The sequence below is a fragment of the Canis lupus genome, chromosome 6, assembly GCF_048164855.1.
Source record: "Canis lupus baileyi chromosome 6, mCanLup2.hap1, whole genome shotgun sequence".
Lineage (NCBI taxonomy): Eukaryota > Metazoa > Chordata > Mammalia > Carnivora > Canidae > Canis > Canis lupus.
Window position 1 is genome coordinate 39,787,196 of NC_132843.1, and position 26,393 is coordinate 39,813,588.

Here is a 26,393-nt window from a genome sequence, read left to right on the forward strand (position 1 = left end):
GCCTGCCACTGCTCCACTCCCTGCCCTGTGCAGACTCTGCTGGAAGTCTTGGACGCCTGGGTTAGGGTCTCCTCTTCTGGGCTGGGGGTAAGGCTGGAAAGTGATGGGTGAGGGGGACCATGGTCCCTGGGGGAGTGGGGGAGGGAAGGGTGCCAGTCTCCTAGCACTTTGGGCATAGACTATCTGTGCCAACTTCAGTGGATAACATAGGGGGTCCTTCTCGGTGGTCCTGTGGCCTCAGACAAGGAGCGGGGAGGGCAGCTCTTGAAATCTCAGGGTGGGGGCAGAGCCTGGGGGGCAGGATGACTGTGTCTCCTCACTGTCCCATCTTATTTTCCTGGGACCATCCTGTGATAAATTCCATCAGCCACCCGCTGCCCCTCCTGTAATTACAGACAGGGGGCCCTGACACCCCATCCTTGCACTGATGGGAAAACTGAGGTGAGACAAGCCAGAGGAAATGGAACTGCATGTGTGTTAGCAGGAGAGATGGAGACTAGGCTGTAGAAAGCTTCTCGCTCCTTCTCCACCCAGAACAGGACCCAGGCACTGAGTGTCCAGCTCACCCCAGCACCTTTCTTTCTTTCTTTCTTTCTTTCTTTCTTTCTTTCTTTCTTTCTTTCTTTCTTTCTTTCTTTCTTTTTTATTTTTAAAAATATTTTATTTATTTATTCATAGAGACAGAGAGAGAGAGAGAGAGAGAGAGAGGCAGAGACACAGGCAGAGGGAGAAGCAGGCTCCATGCAGAGAGCCTGACGTGGGACTCCATCCAGGGTCTCCAGGATCATGCCCCGGGCGCAGGTGGCACTAAACCACTGCACCACCGGGGCTGCCCTTTTTCTTTCTTTTTAAAAAAGATTTCATTTATTTCTTTAAGAGAGAGAAAGCAAGCACGAGTAGGGGGCAGAGGCAGAGGGAGAAGCAGACTCCCCACTGAGCATGGAGCCCATCATGGGCTCTATCCCAGGACCCTGGGATCATGACCCAAGCTGAATAACCAATGAAGCCACCCAGGTGCCCCACCTCAGCACATTTCTAACAACAGCCATGGCCACTGCCTGAGACTAGGTCCCTTCTGCCTTACAGCCTAGTTCCTGCCTGGAAGTTCTGATTCCATATAGCAAGGCCAGGAGAGGGTCCCCTGCATAATCTAGGGTGAAGAGAGCCAGGAGAAGCTTGCAGGCTCCCTCTACCTTGCTTCCTTGGAGTAGTTCAGAAATGTAGCCCTTACAATTCTGCTCCAGAGGCTGCACCCAAGTCCCCAAGCAGGGAAGGAGGTAGAGGAAAGACTCAGGGACACTCCCAGGCAACAAGTCCTTCTTTAATCCGACCTTCTTCCTTCCTCTTACACCACTAGCTCGGTTGCCTCTGGCCTTGCCACCTTAATTTGCAATCATCTCTTTTCCTGCAACCATGTGCCCCAGAGCAGGGGGAGAAGAGAACAAGTGGGCAAGCCCTGAGGACCCCAAGGCCAAGGGGCTGACAGCAGCCGCAGCGAGGAATGAGGAATTGTACTGGTGTGTGTGTGTGTGTGTGTGTGTGTGTGGTGATAAGGCTCTGCTCAGAATCCACTTCTGCTTTCAGCACATGCCTACCCTCCTTACCCCGCCCCAGAAGGAAATGCTCATCTACCACCCGGACCCAGACCTGAAAGGGAACTAAACTTGGCCTCTGGAACCCTCTGCCTGGGGCTGGCACCAGCACACTTCCTTCCTTCTTCTTAGAAATACTATGAAGTCTAGAAATGAGCCAAACTGCTCCAGGTGGGGTGGAAAGCCCTTATTTTACCAATGTGAATCAGAAAGAACGAGAACTCTGCCCAGGATCACACAGCAAGGACCCAGGGCTTCTGCTCCCTGGCCCCACAGAGCCTTTTTAATGGTCCTCCCCCAAGCGGAGAGCGGCCAACCTAGAAGGGCTATTTCAACTCTCATGTTACCAGTGAGGAAGCTGAGGTCCAGCGGGGATAGGAAGGCAAGTAGGGTTGGTCAGGATTGGGGCTGGGAGAGGACAAAGCTTCCAGATGCAAAGCTTCCAGCCAGAGCCCTGCTTACTCTTTCATAGGTGGGAAGAAAGCCAGCTCAGGCTTGTGTCTGTTTCATCCCTATCTGGTCTAGACCTTTGGAAAGTCCCTTCTGCAGTCTGCCCTCATCCTTCCTCTTCTAGCACTTCTCCTAACAGGTCTCACAGGGTTAGCCAAAGAAGGCTTCTGGGACAGTGGCTTGGGAAGAAATGGCAGAATCTGAATTTGGCAGTGGACCCCTTCCCAGGGGAGTCAGGAGAGTCAGGATAGTAGGAACAGAGAGCCTTCTTAGCCTTCTCAACCGAGACCCTGCCTCTCAGCTTATTTGCACAGATATTTGCATGTTCCCTTGCCTCCTTGGCAAACTCAATTTGCATGGGGTCAGGCTGGCTGGCAGCCAGGTAGGACCCCTTCCCCCCTGACACAGATGCAGTTCCCCCGCAAGAGGGAAACCCAGAGACACTGACCGTAAGAGAGAATTTGGCCCCACATGACCCCTGAACCCAGCTGGCAGACATCTGCAAGGGGATGCCTGCCTGGCAGGGGGAGAGGAGCTGAGCAAGGACTCCCCCCCAGGGGCTAGTGTTCCCCTTCCACCTCCCCCACACATGTGGATTCAGGAGCCGCAGAAGGTGGGGCTGGGGGGGACACGGGTAGGAGGAGAAAGAATATGGGGAGATTCTAGTCCCTCCCACTTAGAGATGCGGTCGCCATGGTGACTGAGGACCAGTGAGGCGGGATGGGGTTGAGGATGGGGGGCGGGGGTGTGGCAGGGACGGAGGCACTGGGAGACAGGAACTGCCTGGCATTCCAAGGGGAGGGAAGCACGGTGCATCCCCAAACTCCAGGTAAGGGAACAGGAGAACTGAAGGGAGGGGGCGGGCCATTGTCTGGCGCTGGCTTTGCCCTGAGGAGGGGGCAGACAGCTGGGGTCGGGCCATTGTGTGCGGCACTCAGCTCAGCCTTCCAGCACAGTCAGATTGGAGGAAGAAGCCTAGGAGGCCTTGGGTAAAGGGTTAGGGGGGATTGGGCTGGGTGGGTGGCAAGGAGGCTGAGAGATGGTGTGGGTGGGAAGAGATGTGGGGATGCTGGGGGAGTAGAAGCTAGGGACATCCCTAGTGCCTTACAGTAGGCACCTAAATATAAGTTGATTTGACTTGCTTGTGATCATAAAAAAGAAGGCAACCAGGGGCAGGGCATATGGAGCTGAGGAAGGGGACCCAGGAGGCTGATGTTCCTGAGGACTGTGCTCTCAGGGGCTGCCCCTGAGGCTGGAAGGGAGATGGAGAAGGGGCCACTGGACCTGCTGGGTCCTTGGCAAAGCCTTTCTCCCACCCCTAGAACCCCTCTCAGTGAAGTATCTATGTGCCCTGGGGCACCACAGAGACAAAGTGCCCCAGAGTTCTCTGGGTGAGCACAGGGTAGGGTGCAGGGTGGATGAGCATGGGGTAGGGGTGCAGGGGGTGAGCACAGGGTACGGGTGTGGGGAGATGAGCATGGGGTAGGGGTATGGGGGGTGGTGAGCATGGGGTAGGGGTACAGGGGGTGAGCAGAGGTTAGAGGTGTGGGGGGTGAGCATGGGACAGGGGTGCGGGGGATGAGCACAGCGTAGGGGTGCAGAGGGTGAGCATGGGGTAAGGGAGTAGGGTGTGAGCACAGGACAAGATGGAGAACGACATCTCCATCTCTCCTCCCACCTCCACCCCCCACAACTAGATCTTTACCCTGGGCCAGAAAGCCTGGCAGGAAAGGGCCACTATCTGCTGTGATCTAGGGGCCGTCGGGGAGCAGTCTCCAGGGGAGGGGGATCCTGGGGTGGAGGACAATATTGTTGTTATTAGGGGGGTCTCCAGGCTGGAGAGAGAGGAGTTGGGGGCCCCCACAGTGGGGCTATGAAATGTCATAGCCCCTAAGGCCTTGTCCATGAACATCTGACCCCTTCTCACCACCCGCAACATCCCCCTCAACTGCTGCACGACTCCAGCTCTCACCGAGACACTTCCCCTGCAGGGCCTCAGTTTCTTCATTTGGACAGTGAAGGAGGAGGTGGGGCTCTTTCAGCTGTGAGCCTCCTTGATGCTGTGGGCAGGACCTGCTGCATCATCTGTAGGCCTGGTATTAAATGAAGATGTGTTGTGGTCCTGTGTCCAGAATGATCAAACACCTTCAGGATGGCAGAACAGCAGAACCTGCATGGGCCTTTCTGAATGTGGGCTCCTGTAACTGCCCAGGTCATGTGCCCTTGAAGCCACTCTGGCTGTGGACCCCCAGCTGCAGCATGGCGATGGCTGTGTGATGTTGCATGTAACTCCAGAGCCTCCCATGAGAGAGGGGCAGTGGCAGAGCAGGTGCCCTTCGTCCCTGTCAGCCTCTTCCACAGAACCGGAACTGATGGCCCTGCTGGATGAGGGGCCCAGACCTCCACCTGATAGCCAGAGAGGTTTCTGTTCCCTCCTGGGTCAGGAGTCCCTGAGATACGGTTTCTGGGTCCAGCAGAGCCAGAGCTTGCCACCCCCACCCTCCCAGCTGTCTTTCCAGTCCAAGTGGCTCAGAGCTAAGGGAGGATCACAGGAGCGAGCACTCCCTCTCGGAGTGGTCTCTGGGTGGAGAGATCTCTTGACCTCTGGGTGGTCAAGGCATTCATTTTTTGAATGAGGCAGATTTGAGCCTACCTTGGCTTCTCCCTGTGTGATCTCCCTGACCCTCACTCTCTTCACCTGTGAAATGGAGCTATGATGGTGCCTATCTGCTAAAATTGGTGGTTAGACCAAAGCTTAATGATGCAAACTATCCATATTGGCTGGAGGGCTGGGAAAGTTGACCTGGGCCGGGAGGGAAACCCCCAGGTCTTGGGGAAGGATGAAATAAGACCAGTATGTTGAATCGAACACCTCCACAGGCATAAGAAGGGCATCGGGCTGGGAGCGTGCTTCCCCCACAGCCCTCCCCCCATCAGAACTCCTCCATGACCCAGATAAGCCGATCTGTTGGAGCAGAGAGGCCCAGGGCCAGGGCAGGTCCCAGATCTGGGCTGGGCTCTGGAGAGGTGCAGAAGGTGGGGTCCAGGTGGGAGTTTCCCTTGATTCTGAGAGTGGGTTGGCCCATGGCCTCTCCCAAGGACCTGGCTGCCGGCTTCTGTGCAAGTCTGGGAGAGTCGAAATAGTCAGAAGGGGACTGGCTGAGACCAACCCCCAGGGAAACAGGGAAAATAGGGGCAGAGGGGCAAGGAAAGAGGGCAAGTAGGCCAAGGAACTCTTTCAAGGGGTGACCAGGGCTGCCCCATGCCAGAGGGATGGCGGTCTCAGGACAGGAAGGACGTCCTGCCTGAGGGCCAGTTGTCAGGGAAGGAGTTGGGTCTCCAGTGGGAGTTAGGTTAGCTTGGGCTAGCTGTGCTTTTAAACCAGCTGCCAGCCAGTGTTGGGCTGAGTGGGCCGGAAACAACCCACTTTATAGGCTGTGAGATCTCAGTGCTGGATGCCTCATTAACCCTGCATTACAAGGCTCCCCGCCAGGGCCCCCAAGGAGAGGTGAGCAGTCCTGCCGGGGAGCTCAGATAGGACAAGCTCTGGGGTCCTCCGGAGACCTGATGCTGCCCTGGGAGTGAGGGAGGCCGAGGTGAGGAGGGGACTTCCTCAGCACAGCCACAGCCACAGCCAGGGGGCCAGCCTCCTGCAGCTGTTGCAACCCCAGCTGGACATGGAGGTTTGAAGGTCAGACTGCTGCAGGCACTTCTGAGTACACAGCTGTGGAGGGACCTCATCCTGCGGGTGAGGAAAGAGGAATAGAGGAGGGTGTCATGTCTCCCATCTGTGAGGTCTTGAGCTCTTGCTTCTTGAAGTCACTCCTGGGCTGGTTAGAAGGGTTGTGGTATGGCAGAGGGCAGAGGGTGGCTGACATGACCCAGAAATTTTCTGGTCTTTTCAACTTTCTGGATGGATGGAGTGAAAGGAAGGGAGACGGAGGCGAGTCTCCTTCTATGGCCCGCCCTGCCCCCCCCCTACTTCCGCCCAAGCCAAGGATCTGTCAGGACTCGAGAGGTTGAAATTCTGGTTTTCCAGAACACCCAGTGCTGGCTCTGGCCCTATGGGTTCCTGGAGGGCCGCACTCCCGGCCCAGCCAGGCTGAGCCTTCCATCCCCTGCCTCTGGGGCCTGGGAACCCCCTCCTTTCTCTTGGATGCACCTCCACCCAAGAATCCAGACACCTGGGGGCTCTGCACTGTGGCTGGCTCGAGGGTATGTAGGATTCGGTGGGTGGCTGGGGGTCCAAGGTCCTGGGGACGCTGATGCAGCCACCCAGGGACACAGAGCCCAGGGATAGGGCAGCTGCAGAGAGGCTCTGGGCAGTGCTGGGAGCCTACCTCCCAGCAATGAGAAGGCCATGTAGGCCTGAGCATCAAAGACCTGCGCCCAGCTGGGGCAAGGGGAGAGGTTGGAGCAGGCCGGCGCAGGCCTGCCGGGGTCATCTGAGGGCAGGGGTAAGGGTGCAGCACCAGGGTATCCAACCTGAAAGTGCTGGGGCAGATGGGTCCCGTTGATCTATGTTTTTTTTTTGTTTTTTTTTTTTTAATTTTTATTTACTTATGATAGGCACACAGTGAGAGAGAGAGGCAGAGACACAGGCAGAGGGAGAAGCAGGCTCCATGCACCGGGAGCCCAACGTGGGATTCGATCCCGAATCTTCAGGATCGCGCCCTGGGCCAAAGGCAGGCGCCAAACCGCTGCGCCACCCAGGGATCCCCCGTTGATCTATGTTATGAGAGAAGGAATCTGCTCCCTGGGAGTCCCCTTCTCTGGGGCCAGACAGTGGTTTGAGTTCTGGACAATGGGGAGGGAGGGCAAAGAGTAGACAGCAGGGAGGTCTTGCTAAGAGTAAGATGAGGAAAGGCAGAGCAGGGCCAGTGGTGGCCAGGGGTCAGAAGGACAGGCCTGACGGCAGGACTCCGACCCAGAGGGGAACATGAGGCAGCAGGCTGGCGCCTAGGGATGATGGAAGTGAGACTCTGAGGGCGCTGTGCAAAGGAACCTGTCCCCTCCCCGGCAACCCCCACCCCCACGAGTACTTCTGCTGCCTGGGGCTCAGTGATTGGTCCCTGCGGGGGGGATGTGGTGAGGACTGCTCACCCAGGGAGTGCCTGGGTGCCTGTTTCCCCAGAGCCATCTGGTGACAGCCTCTGGCTGAGCATGGCCCTCCTCGCCCTGGGCCTGGACCCCTGGAGCCTCCTGTGCCTTTTCCTCTTCCAACTGTTTCTGGCATGGCTGCCGCTGACTGCAGGGGGCAGTGGGCAGGGGCCCCTGCCCAGGGTCACGTTCGGGGCAGGTGAGTGTCTGATGGCCAGGCATGGGGCGCCAGCTAAGCTGGCAGGGCAAGGAAGGGAGGGATGGAGGGAGAGAGGAGAAAAGGGATACAGAGAGGTTACTGTCTCAGATTGATGTCAGATTGGTGTCAGAGCCCCAGAGACTGAGGAAGGAGTGAGTGAAGAAACACTATGTGGTGGCTGGGGGAAGATTGAGCGGGGAGGAGGGGCCGGGTGCTTCTCTGAGGAGGTGATTTCTCCTTCCCTCCTTACCTGGTGCAGTCATCAGGCTGGCACTTCTAAGTGCTTTCACGCCCCTCATGGGCCACCAAAGCCAAGGTCATCCGTGGACCTGGCGGTACAGACCGTGCTGGACTGCGCAGCCTCCATGTCTATGGGCCCAGGGAAGAGGACTCAGGGCACCCACTGGCCCTCTGACATCCAGGGAGAAGGCTCAGGGGGCCTCAGGCTCTGCAGGAGTTGTAGGGGCAGGACTCCCTGAGCACTGCTGCATCTTTAACATCTGTCTGGGGCAACCCAGTGTTGGCCACTGTGCCATGAGACTCAGCCCTGCCGTTGGGGTGCTGGCAGTCCTGGGGGGGAAGCAGATGAGCAGCCGGCTATGCCACAGGCTGGTCAGCTCAGTAACCAAGGGGCTTCTCCCACTCTGGGGGAGGCTACCCTCTCCAGCACCTTGTACCCACTTCTCCTTTTGGTCCCAAGATTGTCAGAGCTTCCGAAGGTAACACTTAGCCAGTTGGTCCTCTAACTAGGGCCGAGGTGCAAAGACACCCATGAGAGTCCTGAGGAACGTGAGCCCCTCACTGATGTGCCCAGGGACAGGAGCACACGCACAGCACCCTCTGCCACACCAAAGTGATGAGGAGGGCCTCAGTCAGCCTACGGTAACCAACTCATCTCCCCTGCCCCGGGGACGTCCAGGCATGCCCACAGGGCCTTTGAAAACATGTTTGCTCTCTGCTCAGCCTGCACAGTGATTCTAGTGGTATACGTTTCCTGCTAGAGGAAGGCAAGGGGGGTCGGTGAGTGTGGCCCTACAACCCACAGCTACCAAGACACACAGTCCTGTCTGTCTGTTTTCTGCTCACCCTGCTCCTCCCTGGGGGAGGACTAGCGGATCCTCCCCCACCCCCCAGCCCCTCAGGCCTGGAAGAGGATCCAGGTGCCTCACTCTACTTCCTGTCGCTTTGTCTATCTCTTGGATGCAGGCCATCTTCTCCCAGTCCTGGGCTGTCGTTACCCTGTCTCTGGCTGCCTTTTCTCTCCACTGTTGGCTCAACACAAAGCTCCTGTGCTGCCAGTAGGGTGGCTGAAGGGGGAGCTGCCGATGGCAAGTGGGCCCAGCTGCCATGGCCTTGGGACCACACTGTGCCAATGCTTCCCCATCCCCACAAAATCAATTGCCTACCTACCCACTCCTCATCACCCACCCCTTCTCGTCACTTCCCGACAGGGGATGGACGCAGGGCTCTCAGCCTCTTCCAGCAGAAGGGCCTCCAGGATTTTGACACTCTGCTCTTGAGTGGTGATGGAGGCACTCTCTATGTGGGGGCTCGAGAGACCATTCTGGCCTTGGATATCCAGGACTCAGGGATGCCAAAGCTGAAGAACATGGTGAGGAGGCCAGGGACGAAGGGCTTGGGCTGGGAGTGTGGTGGGGGCTGGCAGCTGTCCGGTGCCTGGACTGCCCATGTGTGACTCACTGTCCAAGAGCAGTAATGAGTAATTCCTGTTACGGACAGATAAGAAATACCACAGTGGTCTCACTATTTGCTGGCATTGTGCATCTTGATTGAATAATATTAATTGCTAACGTGGCTGATATGGAAATCATTGACATACAACAGAAACACTGACTCAAATTATATCAATAATATGATATCCATCCACCGGTAGAAATCACTGAAGCTTCTGTATTAAATTATAGTCACCCTGCTAATGGGAACAATATGAGGAAGAAAGGGGGAAGGAAGGAAAGGAGGGGGAGAGCTATGATTACTGAACATCTCTCTGGTTGTGTCTCTCAATGTGTGGTCTGTGGGCCACCTGTGCATAAAGGATGCTCAATGAAAATGCAGAGTCTCTGAGGTGTGAGCCAGGAACTCACATTTTAAACAATTTCCGCAGGAAAGGTGTGGTTTGTCAACTGCTGCTCCGTGTAGCATGCATTGTATTAGGTACTTTACGTACGTTCCTGGTTGTGTCCTCTAGAAGCCTGCACAATGGACTAGGACCCCTCGACCAGTAAGTGGCCATGCCTGGATTCACACTGAGGTCTGATTCCATAGGCCATGTTCTACCACAGAGCCATGTCCTAAAATGAATACCAGTATCATCAGAGTAACAGCCATGGTCACAAATTGATGTTATTACAGCTCATCAGCCTGTCACTGATCACTGTGCCTGCTGGTGGCTTCACACCAGACCCAAGGACAGGACAGCAGGTCAAAGCTAAAATGGAAGACCTCATATCCTCTCCCTCCCAACTCCCCACTGCAGATACCCTGGCCAGCCAGTGACCAAAAAAAGAATGAATGTGCATTTAAGAAGAAGAGCATCGAGGTAAGTGGAGGTGGGGGCTTAGGGGCTCTGGGTGGAGAGCCCCAGAGTCCCCAGACCATCACGGATGACCTCAGGTTGGGGAGGCAGTAGAGGAAGATTCTTTCTATGATGATGGTCTACGTCACATTCTGTGAAGACATCCAGGGATGCCTCAACAACTCTGGGCCCTCTTCCCACTGGGAAGTGAGGGGTAGCCCGTGCAGCCCAAGAGTGTGGGGCAAGTGGCCTGGACACCTGAATTCTTTGTCTCCCCAGACACAGTGCTTCAACTTTATCCGTGTCCTGGTCTCTGTCAATGCCACCCACCTGTATGCCTGTGGCACCTTCGCTTTCAGCCCCGCTTGTACCTTCATTGTGAGTTACTGGGAACTCAATTCTCAGACCCAAGCATCCCTTCTCACATCTACTCCTGAGCCATCCTCTGTAGCTCTGGAAAACCCTGCTCTTCCAGATGCAGGATACTTGTGAGCTTCCTGCCCGAATTCCCCTCCATGTCCCTCTCCCTCCCTCAGGCCCCTCATTTCCCAGACATGAGACTCTGGCATTCTGGCCCCCAGCCTCTCCCCCCCTTTAGGAACTCCAAGATTCCTACCTGTTGCCCATCTCTGAGGACAAGGTTGTGGAAGGGAAGGGCCAAAGTCCCTTTGACCCTGCCCATAAGCACACAGCTGTCTTAGCAGGTGAGTATCAGGTTCCCAACATCTGCTTGCCTGGGTCATTCTGTGAAATATGGAAGCTGACAGTTTCCTGGAAGGCAGGGGACTGAGGGAGGGGAGCCAGGAGCCTCTGAGCACCAGATCAGAGAGAGACTTAGGCACCCCAATCATCAGCTCCTGTTGAAGCTGCCACAAAGGAGGTGGAGGGAGATAGGTACAGAGAGGTTCACATTGGCAAGAGGGTCTGGGAAGGGTCTTAGGCAGAGAAGAGGCCTGAGGTTCAGCCATTTGTTCTGTAGAGGTTACTCAGAGATTACAGTCTGTGCCCTCCTGACACCAACCATGACAGACTCTCCACTCTGGCTTCCTGGACCAGGTGGCTTTTGAGTGGGACCCTGAAAGATAGGTAGGTGGGCAGGGAAGATGTTCCAGGAAGAGGAGGGTAGGACCAAGGTATGGAAGCAGAAGACACAGCCACCTTTGGGGAAGAAAGGGTGATTCTATTTGGCAGCTGGTTTAGCTGAGTGTGTGAGTGAGCACACAGAAGGACTTGCGGTGGCTATTCCCTGTAGCAATATTCTCTAACGAGGGTGCCCAGTGGCATCTGTGCCCTGGACTCTGGGCGCCGCAGGAGGGCGTGGAGCACAGACAGGGAGGCTGGAGAGGGATGTGAGTGCTGGCCGAGTAGAGGCAGGCCTGAAATGGGCAGAGGCACCCTCCAACGACGAGGCCTCTGCCCTCTGCCCTAGATGGGATGCTCTATTCTGGCACCATGAACAATTTCCTGGGCAGCGAGCCCATCTTGATCCGCACGCTGGGACCCCAGCCCGTCCTCAAGACCGACAATTTCCTCCGCTGGCTGCAGCGTAAGGACCCGAGTCCCCCAGCACAGGTCTGGCCCTGCCCTGAGCGCAGAGCGCGGGCCGAGAGCCGAGAGCCGCGGTCACTGCATCCCGCGGTCCTCCGCACTGAGGCACAGAGTCGGGTCGGTGCCAGGCAGCACTGCTGGGGGAGGGGTGCAGTTCCCGCCCCCAGGGAGCGCCAGTAAACCGAGGGAGGAGCAGGCACCCCCGGAGCCGCCCCAGGCCAGCTCCCTCGGCCAGCCGCTGCAGAACCAGCCTCGGGGTGTCCCAGCCCTAACCCTATGTGCCCCGCCCCGCAGCGGACGCCTCCTTCGTGGCAGCCATCCCTTCGACCCACTTCGTCTACTTCTTCTTCGAGGAGACAGCCAGCGAGTTCGAGTTCTTTGAGAAGCTCCACACGTCGCGGGTGGCCAGAGTCTGCAAGGTCTGCGGCCCAGGCAGGGGCGGGGCTGGCCGTGGGAGAAGCCAATGGGGAGTAGTCAGGGGCGGGGCCTAGCGCCCAGGGTCAAATGGGAGCGGGGCGGGCGCCGTGGGTGGAACTGGCGGGGGGCGTGCCTGACCCCGCTCCCCGGCGCCAGAACGACGTGGGCGGGGACAAGCTGCTGCAGAAGAAGTGGACCACTTTCCTGAAGGCCCAGCTGCTGTGCTCTCAGCCGGGGCAGCTGCCCTTCAACGTCATCCGCCACGCCGTCCTGCTGCCCGCCGCTGCCCCCGCCGAGCCCCGCGTCTACGCGACCTTCAGCTCTCAGTGGTGAGCCGCTAGGCGGGAACGAGGGGGCCGCACGCGGGTCGGGGGTCCCTTGGGTCTAGGTGACGTGAGCACTTCACCTAGGAAGGCATGTGACCATCATTATGTCCCAGAAATCTGACTTGCGCCCTTCGTGTAGATGGGAAAATACAGCTCAGGTTTTTACTCGTTTATATCCCACCCGGTTCCAAAATGGATAGGAGTCAGCTTACGGAAGGCAAACATTGAGACCAGACAAGGTAAAACTGATGAAGAAATGGAAGTGAAAGGAGAATAAGAAGGCAGGGATAGCGTCAGCACATCATAAACGTTTGTCATTTATGCAATGTTGGGATGCTCTGTTAGCCGCGAGCTTCCTAGTGGCCAGAGCAAAGAGGGAAACATCATCAGTGTCACTAAGATAAAAATAGTCATTGATGAGAGACTGAGAAAAGTTCATTGATTTGCTGTGATCTGGCCCCACTGTTTAGGTACCTGCTGATGACATGTCAGGTATCAGAACTATCTGCTGTAAGCAGGGGCTGGTATCAGTGGCATCCAGAGCTGAGAACATGTGTGTGCCACAATCAGGTTAAAGAGAACAAGAGAAGCCTTCTGTCTCCACAGACTGGGGCGGAAGGAATAAGAAAAATCTCATAGTCAGGCTCTGGTTGGTTGTCTGAGGATCAGAAATCCATGGGACACAGGAGCAGGGCTTCATCTGGAGCCTGTTGGGAGCTGGTTACATTGCCCCTTCCATGGGTACAGCCCAGTCTGGGCAGGAAAGGCAGGAGCCACCCCAAGGCCTGAACCCCAGTTAATTGTCCTTAAGGATAATCACACTTCAAATCCTAAGATGAGCCAGAGTCAGGGTCTCTTCTAGCCCTTATCATCACAGCTGGGGGGAAAGTAGGTAGCAATAGGCCAACCCAGCCCTCCATACTCCTGCCCTCCAGAGCTTTCTCACAGGGTGGGCCAGGGCTGGAGGAAGAGCTTCCTGGAATAGCAGAGGAGATGATCGTGTCCCCTCTGGCTGTCCACAGGCAGATTGGTGGGACCAGGAGCTCTGCTGTCTGTGCCTTCTCTCTCAAGGACATCAAGCGTGTCTTTGAGGGGAAGTACAAGGAGTTGAATAAAGAGACTTCACGCTGGACTACTTATGGAGTCCCCGAGATCAGTCCCCGGCCAGGCAGTGTGAGTACCACCCCCAAAACTGAGCAATGCCCCACTGCCACTGATACACACACATCCCACACATCAAAGTACCTGTCATGGCACAATAAATGTCCAGTAAATGTTAGTGCTTCCTGCCCTAACCAGTCCTGTCCGCTCAGGTGCACACCTGCTCCAGCGGTCCAGATGCCACAGGTGTCCAACCCATTCTACACACAGAGAAATCCCCCCCCTTCACTAAGTGCACACCAAATACCTGCACACCAAATACCTGGGTGTATCAGTGAGGAAACAAGGGAGCACGGGCTGTGCCAAGGACTGGCTGGGCATCTTCATCTGCATTTCTTATTTAACTTTTTTTAAAAATATTTTATTTATTTATTTATTCACGAGAGACAGAGAGAGGCAGAGACACAGGCAGAGAGAGAAGCAGGCTCCATGCAGGGATCCTGATGCGAGACTTGATCCCGGAACTCCAGGATCACGCCCTGGGCTGAAGGCAGGCACTAAACCGCTGAGCCATCCAGGGATCCCCTAACTTTTGTGTTTTTTTTTTTTTTTAAGATTTTATTTATTTATTCATGAGAGACACACACACACACAGAGAGAGAGAGAAAGAGAGAAGAGAGAGAGAGAGAGAGGCAGAGACACAGCAGAGGGAGAAGCAGGCTCCATGCAGGGAGCCCGATGCGGGACCCGATCCCAGGACTCCAGGATCACGCCCTGGGCCAAAGGCAGGCGCCAAACCACTGAGCCACCCAGGGATCCCCAACTTTTGTGTTTTGATCAGAGTTGTATACGGCCACCATTTATAGAATCATATACCTCTACATGGTTCGTTACAAAAAACAGTCCTATTCCCTGTCCTACACTTTTCCCTCTCTGGAAGGATAACCACCTTTAATTCTTTTAGCCTTTTTGTATTTATCTCCAAATCTCTAAATCTCTGCCATACTTTTATTGCTACTTCTTTTTTTTTTTTTAAGTTATTTATTTTTTTTTTAATTTTTATTTATTTATGATAGTCACAGAGAGAGAGAGAGGGGCAGAGACACAGGCAGAGGGAGAAGCAGGCTCCATGCACCGGGAGCCTGATGTGGGATTCGATCCCGGGTCTCCAGGATCGCGCCCTGGGCCAAAGGCAGGCGCCAAACCGCTGCGCCACCCAGGGATCCCTTATTGCTACTTCTTGATGTTTGAATTCCCATTCTGGATGCTAAAGATTTACCCGTGCTCTCCTACCCCCCACCCAGTTACGTATGTGCTGGAGCTGGCCTAGAGCAACCAGCAAGAACTGTTTTTGGCTTCTCTTTCCAAATTCACGTGCACCAACATAACACTGGTAGCCTGAAACTAGCCATGCTGGAAGTGCGTGCCATGACATTCAGCATTCAGCAAACACTACAAATCAGGGCTCCCCCACCCCCACCCCAGAACTGCTCCACCAGCACAACACTGCACCCACCCCTCATCTCCCAACATAGTTATATAATAATTTTGGTTAGATCAATATTTATATTAGGACTCTTATGCACAGCTGAGCCAGGTAGCAGGCCATGATTACTTTTCCTTTTTGCATAATTTAAAATTTTCCTTGGGGTAAATAATGATCTCTCTTCTCTTTTCTTTCTTTCTTTCTTTCTTTCTTTCTTTCTTTCTTTCTTTCTTTCTTTTTTCTTTTCTTTTCTTTTCTTTTCTTTTCTTTTCTTTCTTTTTTCTCTGTCTCCTCCTCCTCCTCCTCCTCCTCCTCCTCCTCCTCCTCTTCCTCCTCCTTCTTTTTGGCTTGCTTTGTTTTCTAAGTCCTTATCATTAATTCAACCACAAACTCTTCCTCAATGATCTGCATCTCTTCTGAAGACAGATGGATTAGGCATTCTAACAGTCTCATCTTCCTGGAAGTGGTTCCTGCCTGCTGCAGTCTGCACTGGGGGCCCCTCTGTCCTGGGCACTGCTGCTGCCCTGGAATTTCCCTTCTTATCATTCTGGGCATTCCCTTTGTATCTCTGTGACATTCTCGTGTTTCTTACATCCCATAGCTTCCTCTTTTTTTTTTCTTTTACTATCTTTTATAAAATATTTTTATTTTTTAAAGATTTTATTTATTTGAGAGAGAGAGCAAGAGAAAGAGAACATGATTAGAAATGAGGGGCAAAGGGAGTGGGAGAAGCAGACTCTCTGCCCAGCAGGAAACCCAATACAGGGCTCCATCTCAGGACTGTGGGATCATGACCTGAGCCAAGGGCAGATGCTTAACCAACTGAGCCAGCCAGATGCCCCTAAGATTTTAATTTTATTTTATTAAGATTTTATTTATTTATTGAGAGAAGAGAGAGAGAGAGAAAGAGCATGAGCTTGGTGAGGGGCAGAAGCAGAGGGAGAAACTGGCTCCCCGCTGAGCAGGGAGCCCGACTCAGAGCTTGATCCCCAGGACCCTGGATCATGACTTGAGCCAAAAGTGACGCCCAACTAACTGAGCCACCCAGGTGCTCCAGATTTTTATTTTTAAGTAATCTCTACACCCAACATGGGGCTCAAACTCACAACCCTGAGTTCAAGTCACATGCTCTTGCAACTGAGACAGTCAGGCACCCCCCCCCTTTTTTTTACTATCTTATTTTTAAAAAATATTTATTTATTTATTTGAGAGAAAGGAAGAGCACACAGAGGGAGAGGCAGAGGGAAAAGCAGACACCCCCCCGCCCCCCGCACTGAGCAGGGAGCTGGATGTGTGGCTTGATCCCAGGATCCCGGGATCATGACTTGAGCTGAAGGCAGATATTTCACTGAGCCCCCCAGGTGCCCCTTTACTGTCTTAAGTGGAGCAGAGCCTCCATAGATTCCTGGAAAGGGATATATATGGCAGGTAAATATTTTGAGACTAAAAATGTCTGAGAATGTCTTTATTCTACTTTTGCATTTGGTAGTTTGATGTGTGCATGTAATTCTAGATTAGAAATCATCTTCCTACAAAACTTTGAAGGCTTGCCCTCTTGTCTTCCAGGGGGGTAGCAGTGCAGAGTTCTTCTGATTCTTCAGTCTCTGAAAGTCCCTGTTCTCACTGGAATCTTATAGGGCCTTCTCTTGGTCCCTAGTTGTTCTGAAATGTTGCGCTTTGATGGGAGTGTGTTTGTTTACTGGACATGTAACCTGACCCTCAGCCTGTACGTTTAGTTCCTTCAGCTTGAAGTTCTCTTGAACAATTTCCTCCTACTATCTTTTCATTTAATGAATATTTTCCGAGGCTGCCTGCTGCTGTTCTAAGCTCTGGGGAACACGGCAGTGAATGAAGCAAACAGAAGTTTCTTCCCTCATGGAGCAGACTCCCCTGCTGGAATGTTTCGTCACATCTTACTGGACCTCCTGGACTGGTCTTCTTTATAAATCCTGTCCAGTTTTCCAGGTCTTCGGTTTTGCCCTACATTCTGGGAGAGTGTCTCAATTTTTTTTTAAAGATTTTATTATTTAATCATGAGAATACACAGAGAGAGAGAGAAAAAAAAGAGAATACACAGAGAGGAGACAGAGAGAGAGAGAGAGAGAGAGAGAGAGAGAGGCAGAGGCGCTAAACCTCTGAGCCACCCAGGCTGCCTAGGGTGTCTCAATTATATCTTCGAATCCTTCTATCAGATTTTTTTAAAAATTTTTATTTATTTATGATAGTCACAGAGAGAGAGAGAGAGAGAGAGGCAGAGACACAGGCAGAGGGAGAAGCAGGCTCCATGCACCGGGAGCCCGATGTGGGACTCGATCCCGGGTCTCCAGGATCGCGCCCTGGGCCAAAGGCAGGTGCCAAACCGCTGCGCCACCCAGGGATCCCATGATTAATTATTTAATATGCATTTAGCATTCAAATTTCCAATAGTCTCCAAGATGTCATAAGAGTTGTTTAAAATACAGTTTACTTGAATCAAAATCTACATAAGATATATAAATTTGGATTGGCTCTCTCCTTTTTTTTTTTTTTTAAGTTTATGTATTTAAGTACCTTCTACATCCAACATGGGGCTTGAAGTCACAGCCCTGAGATCAAGAGTGGTACGCTCTATTGACTGAGCCAGGCAGGTGCCCCTCGGATTAGTTGTTCTTTTAAGTCTCTTTTAATCTGTGTTTCTTTTCTTTTCTTTTTTTCTTTCTTTTCTTTTTTTTTTTTTTTTAAGATTTTATTTATTTATTCATGAGAGACACAGAGAGAGAGGCAGAGACACAGGCAGAGGGAGAAGCAGGCTCCATGCAGGGAGCCTGACCTGGGACTCGATCCTGGGACTCCAGGATCACGCCCTGGGCCGAAGGCAGGTGCTAAACTGCTGAGCCACCCAGGGATCCCCTGTGTTTCTTTTCTATCTTCTTATTTTCTCTTGCCATTTACTTGTCATGTTGAATTTTTCAGTCTAGACCTTGGTTACTATGCATCTCTAGGGTGGGGTTGCAGTATTTCCTGTAGATTCACTGGAGGTTGGGCCTAAAGGCTTGGTCAAGTCAGAGTTTGACTTGGGGGCAAGACCCCTTCACCATGATTGTGGGTCTTCCTTTGGGATACGCATGATGTCTGGCTCCCTCTCTGAAGTCGGGAGTCCTCTTTTGTTCTGGTTTCATGGGTACACGCTCTTCTCTTCAGGAAGTGATCATATTTTGTTGTGAATGTCTCTTTTCTCTGAATCAGTTAGCCTCTTGTTTGTTTGTTCCATTTGTTTGTTTTGGTCTCTTTCATGTTCATGGTTTAACTCATGTGTCTGGTAGCCCTGGGCTCTCTGCTCACATTTCAGAGCGAGGATGTGAGGCCATTTGGAAGCTGCACAGGGGGAGATGTGACTGGTCTGCTTGGGCCCCCCCATGTCCCCAGAGAAGATGGCCTGGCTGAGAGCTTTTCTCCGAGACCCTTGATATCAATAGTATTAGGTCTTACTGCTGACGCCCAGTCAGTTTTCTGGGGCCTTCTTCTAGCCTTGTGTTTGGAGGGAGATAGCCTAGCTGCTGGTCCTGCGGGGCCATGGGGGAAGAGTCTCCACAAGTGCTTTGCTTCCCTGCCTTCACCCCCAGCTTTCGTGGTGTGCCTGCCACCCTCTGCTTTACCCTCCCCAGAGAAGGAGCCTCCAGTCCGGGGTCAGGGCCCCAACTACACACCTTCAAATACTCTTCTGACACAGCCCCTCCCTTGCCCCATTCCCAGTGGGGGCCGCTCATCCATGACCTTTAGGAATTCTGCCTTGTAAATCAGATAGTTTTGGTGACCCCAGGGCTGGCTTAAGAAAATTCTGCTAGGTCTTTTACCATTCGCTCATTTGCTTTCCAGCTTCTACACTGGGGCTGTCTTTGCTCCTCTTCTCTTCTCCCCTTTCTGGGGTGAGGAGGAAGTGAGAGGAGGTGCATGTGCTCATTCTGGCATCAGAATGAAATATAGATGTTATTACGTCACTTTGCAAATAAGGAAATTGAAACTCAGGGAGGTGGAGCAGCCTGTTGGAGGACACAGCTGGCAGATGACAGAGTGGGACTGGCCCTGAGATGGCACCCTTAGGGTACAGAGGATCAGGATACAGCATGCTGGGTTTGGCAGGGTCTTCACAGAACAGTCGGCCCACCCCCTGCCCTCCACCCCTCCATATTATGGGTGAAAAAAGGAGGCCCAGAATAGAGAAGGGGCTGTGCCAGATTCATGTAGCAAGTTCATGTGACACCGTGGGGAGGAGTGCTCCCTGCCGTACCCCCTCCTTCTGTGAGATCTTTCATTTAGTCACTGACTCAGCAAACCTTTCCTGGGTACCAGCTGTGTGCCAGGTCTTGTGCTGAGTGAGCCTGGGGCTATGGACGTGAGTGCATCTTCCCTCATCCTACTTCCTGCTGACTGCCAGGCACCCCTAGTGAGGGCACCAAGGAGAGGGAGAGATAACAGCTAACATTTACTTACTTCATGTCATGCCCCGTTCTAATTACTTTTCACAAATTCATGCGTTGCCTCCTCACAGCAGGCCGATGATACACTGCACTGTGTGCAGAGCCTGCAAATCAAAGCCAGGCCGCTCCAGAGCTTTCACCACCACCCCTGTGCCCTCAACACCTGAGATAAGAAGATGAGGACCTCCTCTGGAGCACTGGGAGGGAGGAGGGGAAATAGCAATGGTGAGCCGCTGGGAGGGCATGTGCTGACCTGAGGTGCCTCCTTCCCCCTCTAGTGCTCCGTAGGCCCCTCTTCTGATAAAGCCTTGACCTTCATGAAGGACCATTTCCTGATGGATGAGCAGGTGATGGGGACACCCTTGCTGGTGCAGTCGGGTGTGGAGTACACGAGGCTGGCAGTGGAAACAGCCCAGGGCGTCGATGGGCACAGCCACCTGGTCATGTACCTGGGCACCGGTGAGTAAAGTGCTGTAGGTGTCTCCCTGTGACCAAGCAGGGATTGCAAGCCAGGTTGACAAGGGAAGCCGTGGAGCTCCTTCACTCATGCTTTTACTCAACAAACGCTTTCTGAACATGTACAGTGGGCCTGGCACCCTGCTAGGCTCCAAGAATACGGTGGGGTAACCAAACAGCCCAGAATCCATCCTTTTTTTTTTTTTTTTTTTAAATATTTTTTTTAAGTTTTTATTTATTTATGATAGTCACAGAGAGAGAAAGAGAGGCAGAGACACAGGCAGAGAGAAGCAGGCTCCATGCACCGGGAGCCCGATGTGGGAATCGATCCCGGGTCTCCAGGATCGCGCCCTGGGCCAAAGGCAGGCGCCAAACCGCTGCGCCACCCAGGGATCCCCCAGAATCCATCCTTTCTGAACTTTGAGTCTAGAGGCGGAGAGAACAAAGAGGGCTCTGGTGGCCTTAGGAGGAGCTGTTTGTCTCCCGGAAAAGCCATGTCAGAGCCAGAACTGGAAAAGCCATGTCAGAGCCAGAGCCGTGAAGACTGGGCAGGTGGCAGGTAGTTTGGAGCAGCCAGGGCAGGGCCACACCTTTAGGAAGCTGGCCTTGAAGGGGAATTTGGGTGAGGGGGATGACTGGGGGAAGTTGTGGGGTCCCACCAGCATGCTTTTTTTTTTAAGATTTTATTTATTCATTCATGATAGACATAGAGAGAGAGAGAGAGAGAGAGAGAGAGAGAGAGGCAGAGACACAGGCAGAGGGAGAAGCAGGCTTCATGCAGGGAGCCCGACGTGGGACTCGATCCCGGGACTCCAGGATCACTCCCGGGGCCAAAGGCAGGCGCCAAACTGCTGAGCCACCCAGGGATCCCCTTTGCTTTTGTTTTTTAAAGATGAGAAGGTCATGGGGATCCAGGAGGGAGGCAGATGGAGAAGAAATGAGCAGGCCAGGGGATAACTGGCAGGTGAAGTCGCAGAAGGAGCAGGAAGCCAGAGTCCAGAATGTAGGAAGGGGGCAGCCCCCAGGCTGGGATGGGATGAAGAAGTAGAAGGTAAGGCTGGGAAGCAGACACAGCTATTATGGACAGGCTTTTGTGTTCCGTGCAGGAGGAGGACACGGTACCTTGGGCTGGGAACAAGAGGTGGAAAAGGTGGGAGGCTTGAGGAGAGAGAGGTAGATTCAAAAGTCACTGTGGAGAGAAGGGGAGAGTCGGCAGGGCGATGTGGAAGGCTGCCAGGCATGTCTGTGGAGGGCCCGATGGGGGTGGATGAGCTGGAGCTTGGGTGGGAGAAACCTGCAAGTGTGCTGATTCTCTCAGGACATGTGCCCGACCACGACATTAGCCGCACACATACTGGGCTCTGGTGGGGAGCTCAACACACTGAAGCTTGGTGCTGGTGGAATCTGTCAAGATGCACAACAAACATGCCACATGAGCCCATGACCTAGGGTGTTAGGAGATCAGAGGTCGACTTTGAGTGAGGGCGGATCAGGAAAGCCAGCTGGGGAGGTGGCAGTGGGTACCGGGTAGTCGGTGTGGACCTTGCTGATATGTCCTGGAGTAGGGACACATACTGGAGGTGAGGATGGCCGGCGGCGAGCTTTCTACAGAAGCACTCGGCTGTCCACTGCCCGACTCCACAGAGGAAGTGGGTTGGGTTCCTGAAAAGCAAAGACAGAGGGACAGGGGGTTCCAAGCCATTTATAACAGAAATCACGTTATCTCCCCGGCATAGAGGGGAGCAGCCTAACAGACCTGTGTCCGTGCCCAGCTCACTCTGAAGGAATGTTCTGATAGTTGGGAGGCCATCTGGGGTCAGAGGCAGCTTGACGGGGGTCTATGGATGGGGTGACAGCTCTGCTCTCTCCCTCCCCACAGCCACAGGGTCCCTCCATAAGGCTGTGGTGAGTGAGGACAACAGTGCCCATCTGGTGGAGGAAATCCAGCTGTTCCCTGAACCTGTCCGCAACTTGCTGCTGGCCCCCGCGCAGGTGGCAAGGGGCCTCTGGCAAGGTGGGGGGCTTGGGTGCTGGATCCCTCCTGGGTGCGGTGAGGCATCCTGTCACCATCCCTCTCTTTTCCAGGGCACAGTGTTTGTGGGCTTCTCAGGGGGCATCTGGAGGATTCCCCGAGCCAACTGTAGCATCTATGAGAGCTGTGTAGACTGTGTCCTTGCCCGGGACCCCCACTGTGCCTGGGACCCTGAGTCTCGAACCTGCTGCCTCCTGCCTACTCCCATCCCGTGAGTGCCTGTCCTGGACAGGGTCGCAACGGGCCCACCAGGATCTTCTCACCCAGCATGCATGATCCTTCCTCCCTCCATGGACTACTGGCACATTCCCTCCCAGAATCCCTATCCTGTGGCAGGTTCTTCCTGGGACAGAGTTGCCACAAACAGGCTTGAAGCCGCTCTAGCCCTCCTGGGTTCACCTTCCCCTCCTCTCTGGCTGTCTTGTCTTGGGCCCACTTCCCTCTCCTTCTTCCTTCTCTTCCCACTTTGGTCCCTGTCAAGGCTTGAGGATTGCTTTCCCTGCCTTCTCAGGAAGTCCTGGAGACAGGACATGGAGCAAGGGAATCCAAACTGGGCATGTGCCACTGGCCCCATGGGCAGGAGCTTCCAGTCTCAGAGCCGCCCCCAAATGAGTGAGTGTGAAACCAGGGGGTAGTGGGAAGGCTCAGGTGGGCGTCTCTGCCTTCATCTCTTCCCTCAGCACCCAGACTTGGGGTGGATTTGAGTCCTGGTTTAGGGAGGCGGGATAGGAATCTAAGCTGGGATTCAGGATTGAGGCTGAAGTCTGTTTTGGTGTCAGAGCTGGAGTCGGATGGACTGAGGTTAGTTTGGGGTCCAGACGAGATAGACGAGAGATCAGAGTTGAGTTTGGGAACTGCCATGGAAGCTGGAGATGGGAGTCAGGTCCAAATGCTGGGAGTACTCCTCCAAGCTCCTGCTCCCCCTCCCTCATGCGCCTCCCCCTCCCTCCATCTCCAGTTAAAGAAGTCCTGGCCATCCCCAACTCCATCCTGGAGCTCCCCTGCCCCCATCTGTCAGCCCTGGCCTCCTATCGCTGGAGTCGTGGCTTGGCACAGGTCCCAGAAGCCTCGGCTGCCGCGGTCTACAATGGCTCATTGGTGCTGCTGCTGCGTGGTGGGGTGGGGGGCCTGTACCAGTGCTGGGCCACAGAGAATGGCTTCTCATACCCTGTGGTCTCCTACTGGGTGCACAGCCAGGACCAGCCCCTGGCCTTGGACCCTGAACTGGCGGGCATTCCCCGGGAGCGCATGGAGGCCCCACTGACCAGGGTTGGTGGTGGGGCTGCCCTGGCTGCTCCGCGGTCCTACTGGCCCCACTTCCTCACAGTTACAGTACTCCTGGCCCTGGTGCTTTCAGGAGGCCTCCTCCTCCTCCTCACCTCCCCGCTGGGGGTGCTCCGAGCCCGGGGCAAGGTACAGGGCTGTGAGACCTTGCCCCCGGGGGAGAAGGCCCCCCTGAGTCGAGAGCAGCACCTCCAACCTCCCAAGGAACTCAGGACCTCTGCCAGCAATGTGGACGCTGACAACAACCATCTAGGCCCTGATGTGGCTTAAACTCTGGGCACAGGCTGGGGGAGGGGGGCCCCTGGGCAACTAGCTGGGGGGACCTGGGACAGCATAGCACAAAAGATCACCTTCCTGCCATGCCACAGTGGCCCTCAGTGGGGCTGACACAGTGGCCCTCAGAGGCTGATACAGTGGCCTGACCCCCTGGGGGCCTGCCCTGTACCACACACGCGGGCTCTCCAACCGCCTGTCCCAACCTGGGTCAAATAAGAGCGGATCCTTCAGCTCCGGCCATTCCAAGATCCTCCAGGAACAGACTGCTTCAGGAGACCCTACAACATGTGAGTGAGTGTTCACCAACGTATAAACAAGCCTGCATGCCCGCTGCCCCCGCAGCAGCAGCTGCCATACCACCCACCAAGGCTCTGCTCTCCCAGGGCTCCTGCTTCCCTTATCAACCGTGCACTGCTGACTCCTGGGAAGTCCTTCTGGAAGTTTGACCACCTTCCTTCTTGTTTCGTTTGGGGGAGATTCTGGTCCCTGCTGGCCCGGCTAGAATAACAGGGGTAATCTGAGCCTTGTTCACTCCTTTTTCTGGCTGACCTTGATCTCTCTCCTCTCCCCTTTCCTTTATTTTGGGATTCAGAAAACTGCTTGTCACAGACAGTTTATTTTTTATTAAAAAGACAAATCTCACTGCTGGTGCTGTTTCTGTCAGAGCAAAACGCTGCTGCTGCTGCTGCTGCAGAGGACTGTGGGGTGGAGGGGGCAGGCAGCCCTAGGGCTGCAGCAGGGAGGAATGCTTGGTTTGTGGGGTGGTTGCTCTCTCCAACTGTACACCACCTCTTCTGCCCCTGCCAGCTTCCTGCACAGAACCAACCCCGCAGCCTTTTCCTCTGCTCGGGCATCGCCAGAGAGTGCCTCCAACTCTGAGCTCAGGCCAGAGCCGTCCCTGTGGAGCAGCCTCAGCTTGGCCTGGGCAGCACCTCATCCATCATAACCCCCGCTGCTTCCGATCCTCTGCTGTCCCACTGTCTCTCCCCTTCCCTTCTCCACAGCCGCAGGTGGTGTCAACTGTGGGTGAACTGAATTTTTGGAGACACTGTACAGCCACCTCCATTCTGGCCACACACTTCCCAAATCTGACAAATAGTGCTCTGTCCACACCCCTGGGCTACCTCCCTGGAGGATCCCCAAGCCTCTTCCCACCTCTGCTGAGACTGCCAGCGTTGCCCCTCATTCTACCACTCTCTCACCTTCCACCTCCCCTCTCCCACTCGCAGGTGTGCTGGCTGTTCTCTGCAGGATCCAAACAAAGGATGATGCTGCCCAACCATCCCCCCTACCCTGCCCACCAATGGTTCTCTTTTTCCTGTTCTCACCAAACATTAGACAGGGTCCTTTCTGGCCGCCTGCCCGTGGCTCCCCCAGGGAGGCCTTCACCCTCCTGAGTGCCCTGTGGTCTGGCTTTCTCCCCCACCTCTCTGCAAAAATGATTCTCTAAAACTACCCATAAGCCCCCACTGACCATACCCTCTGTACCACCTTCACGCTTTGCTACCACATTCCAATAATTCTCTTTCTCTATGGCTTCTTTTTATTTTTTCTTTTTATTTTTTAATTAAAATTTTTAATTAAATTTTTAAAATTTATTTATTCATGAGAGACACAGAGGGAGAGAGGCAGAGACACAGGCAGAGGGAGAAGCAGGCTCCATGCAGGGAGCCCGACGTGGGACTCGATCCCGGGACTCCAGGATCACGTCCTGGGCCGAAGGCAGGCACCAAACTGCTGAGCCACTCAGGGATCCCCTCTATGGCTTATTTTTTAAATGTTTTTATTTTTCACTGTGTAACAAAGCAAATAACATAAAATTTATCCTCTTAACCATTTTTAAGCATGTAGTTCAGTAGCGTTAACTATATTCACATTGCTGTGTAATGCTTCTAGAGCTTTTCATTTTGGACATCTGAGTCCATCGAACAACATCCCTCATTTCCCTGTCCCTGCAGCTCCTGGCAACCAACATTCTGCTTGCTATGAATTTGGCTACTTTTGGTACTTCATGTAAGTGGAATCACACAGTATTTGGCCTTCTGCGACTCGCTTTTTTCACTCACCATAATATCTTCAAGGTTCATCCATGTAGCTCGTGACAGGATTTCTTTCCTTTTGGGAGGATGAATAATATGCCACTGTAGGTGCATACTGCAGTTTATCTGCCTATTCATCTGTTGGTGGACACTCAAGTTGTGTCAGTGCTTGGCTACCGTGAATAGCGCTGCAATGAACACGGGTGTCCAAGTATCTCCTCAAGATCTTTCCATGTCCTCTTTAGTGCAGTTATTTGGCTTCTCTAGGGATTTCTTTCTCCCCTGCTGGCTCCTACTGCCCCTGTCACCCAATGCACTTTTTTTTTTAATTTTTATTTATTTATTTATGATAGTCACAGAGAGAGAGAGGCAGAGACACAGGCAGAGGGAGAAGCAGGCTCCATGCACCGGGAGCTCGACGTGGGATTCGATCCCAGGTCTCCAGGATTGCGCCCTGGACCAAAGGCAGGCGCCAAACCGCTGCACCACCCAGGGATCCCCCAATGCACTTTTATCCTCAGCCTGAATTTCACTGTTCTGAGCACCTGACAGACTCCTCTTGCAGCTCCCTGACCACCAGGCCAAGAGATGTGGGGCAGCAAGCAGGGCACTGGGCCAGGACGGAGCTGCTGGGGCCTTTGTCCACTGTTAGCAGACTCAGACCACCTTTCATGTCTGTGCCGCAATCCCTTGCCTCTCAGAAGGAAGGAATGCACAGGAAGCTCCTTCTGCTTTAAGGATCATGGATCCCTCGCTGCCAAATGGGTGACTCCAGAGGGAGCTCTCTCCTGTGCTCCAGCCATGCAAGGACAAACCTGCCGGACATCTTCATCCAGGGGACCTAGAGGCTCCTAAAAGCACATCCTTTCTCCCCCATTCTCTGCCTCCCCTCTGGAATCTTCTCTTTCCTCATCTCCCCCTGGGGTACAGTCTGGATGCTTCCGTGCCATCTTCCCAAACCGGCCCCTGTCCTGGCCGATCATCCTCCCCCAACACAGCACTCAGGAGGTACTTGAGCCAACCATAAGGCTGTGAGACAGAGAGTGGGGTGGTACATGGAGTACCCCTGCTGGGCTGCCAATGCTCCAGGGCAC

The 26,393-nt window shown here is 54.0% G+C and overlaps 1 protein-coding gene across 13 annotated transcripts; it reads left to right on the forward strand.

The window, feature by feature from the left end:
* Nucleotides 1-25,103, forward strand: SEMA4A (semaphorin 4A). Of its 13 annotated transcripts, none has more exons than XR_012032695.1 (17): nucleotides 6,073-6,257; nucleotides 6,612-6,727; nucleotides 7,177-7,341; nucleotides 8,793-8,953; nucleotides 9,839-9,901; nucleotides 10,157-10,255; nucleotides 10,476-10,581; nucleotides 11,307-11,423; nucleotides 11,720-11,844; nucleotides 11,999-12,171; nucleotides 13,191-13,341; nucleotides 19,491-19,671; nucleotides 21,548-21,660; nucleotides 21,754-21,911; nucleotides 22,182-22,312; nucleotides 22,659-23,772; nucleotides 24,873-25,103. XR_012032695.1 is itself a non-coding variant. In XM_072829938.1 (16 exons), exons 3-16 carry the CDS (start codon nucleotides 7,206-7,208, stop codon nucleotides 23,252-23,254), a joined length of 2,310 nt encoding a protein of 769 aa, XP_072686039.1. In that variant the 5' UTR covers nucleotides 2,731-2,871; nucleotides 6,612-6,727; nucleotides 7,177-7,205; the 3' UTR covers nucleotides 23,255-23,902. The 13 variants fall into 13 exon arrangements, 7 of the variants coding, with proteins under 7 accessions (XP_072686041.1, XP_072686038.1, XP_072686039.1 ...); XR_012032694.1 differs by lacking the exon at nucleotides 24,873-25,103 and adding an exon at nucleotides 24,490-24,795; XR_012032698.1 differs by lacking the exon at nucleotides 24,873-25,103 and adding an exon at nucleotides 24,490-24,795 and having other exon boundaries at nucleotides 22,659-23,547.
* Nucleotides 25,104-26,393: the final 1,290 nt, after the last annotated feature.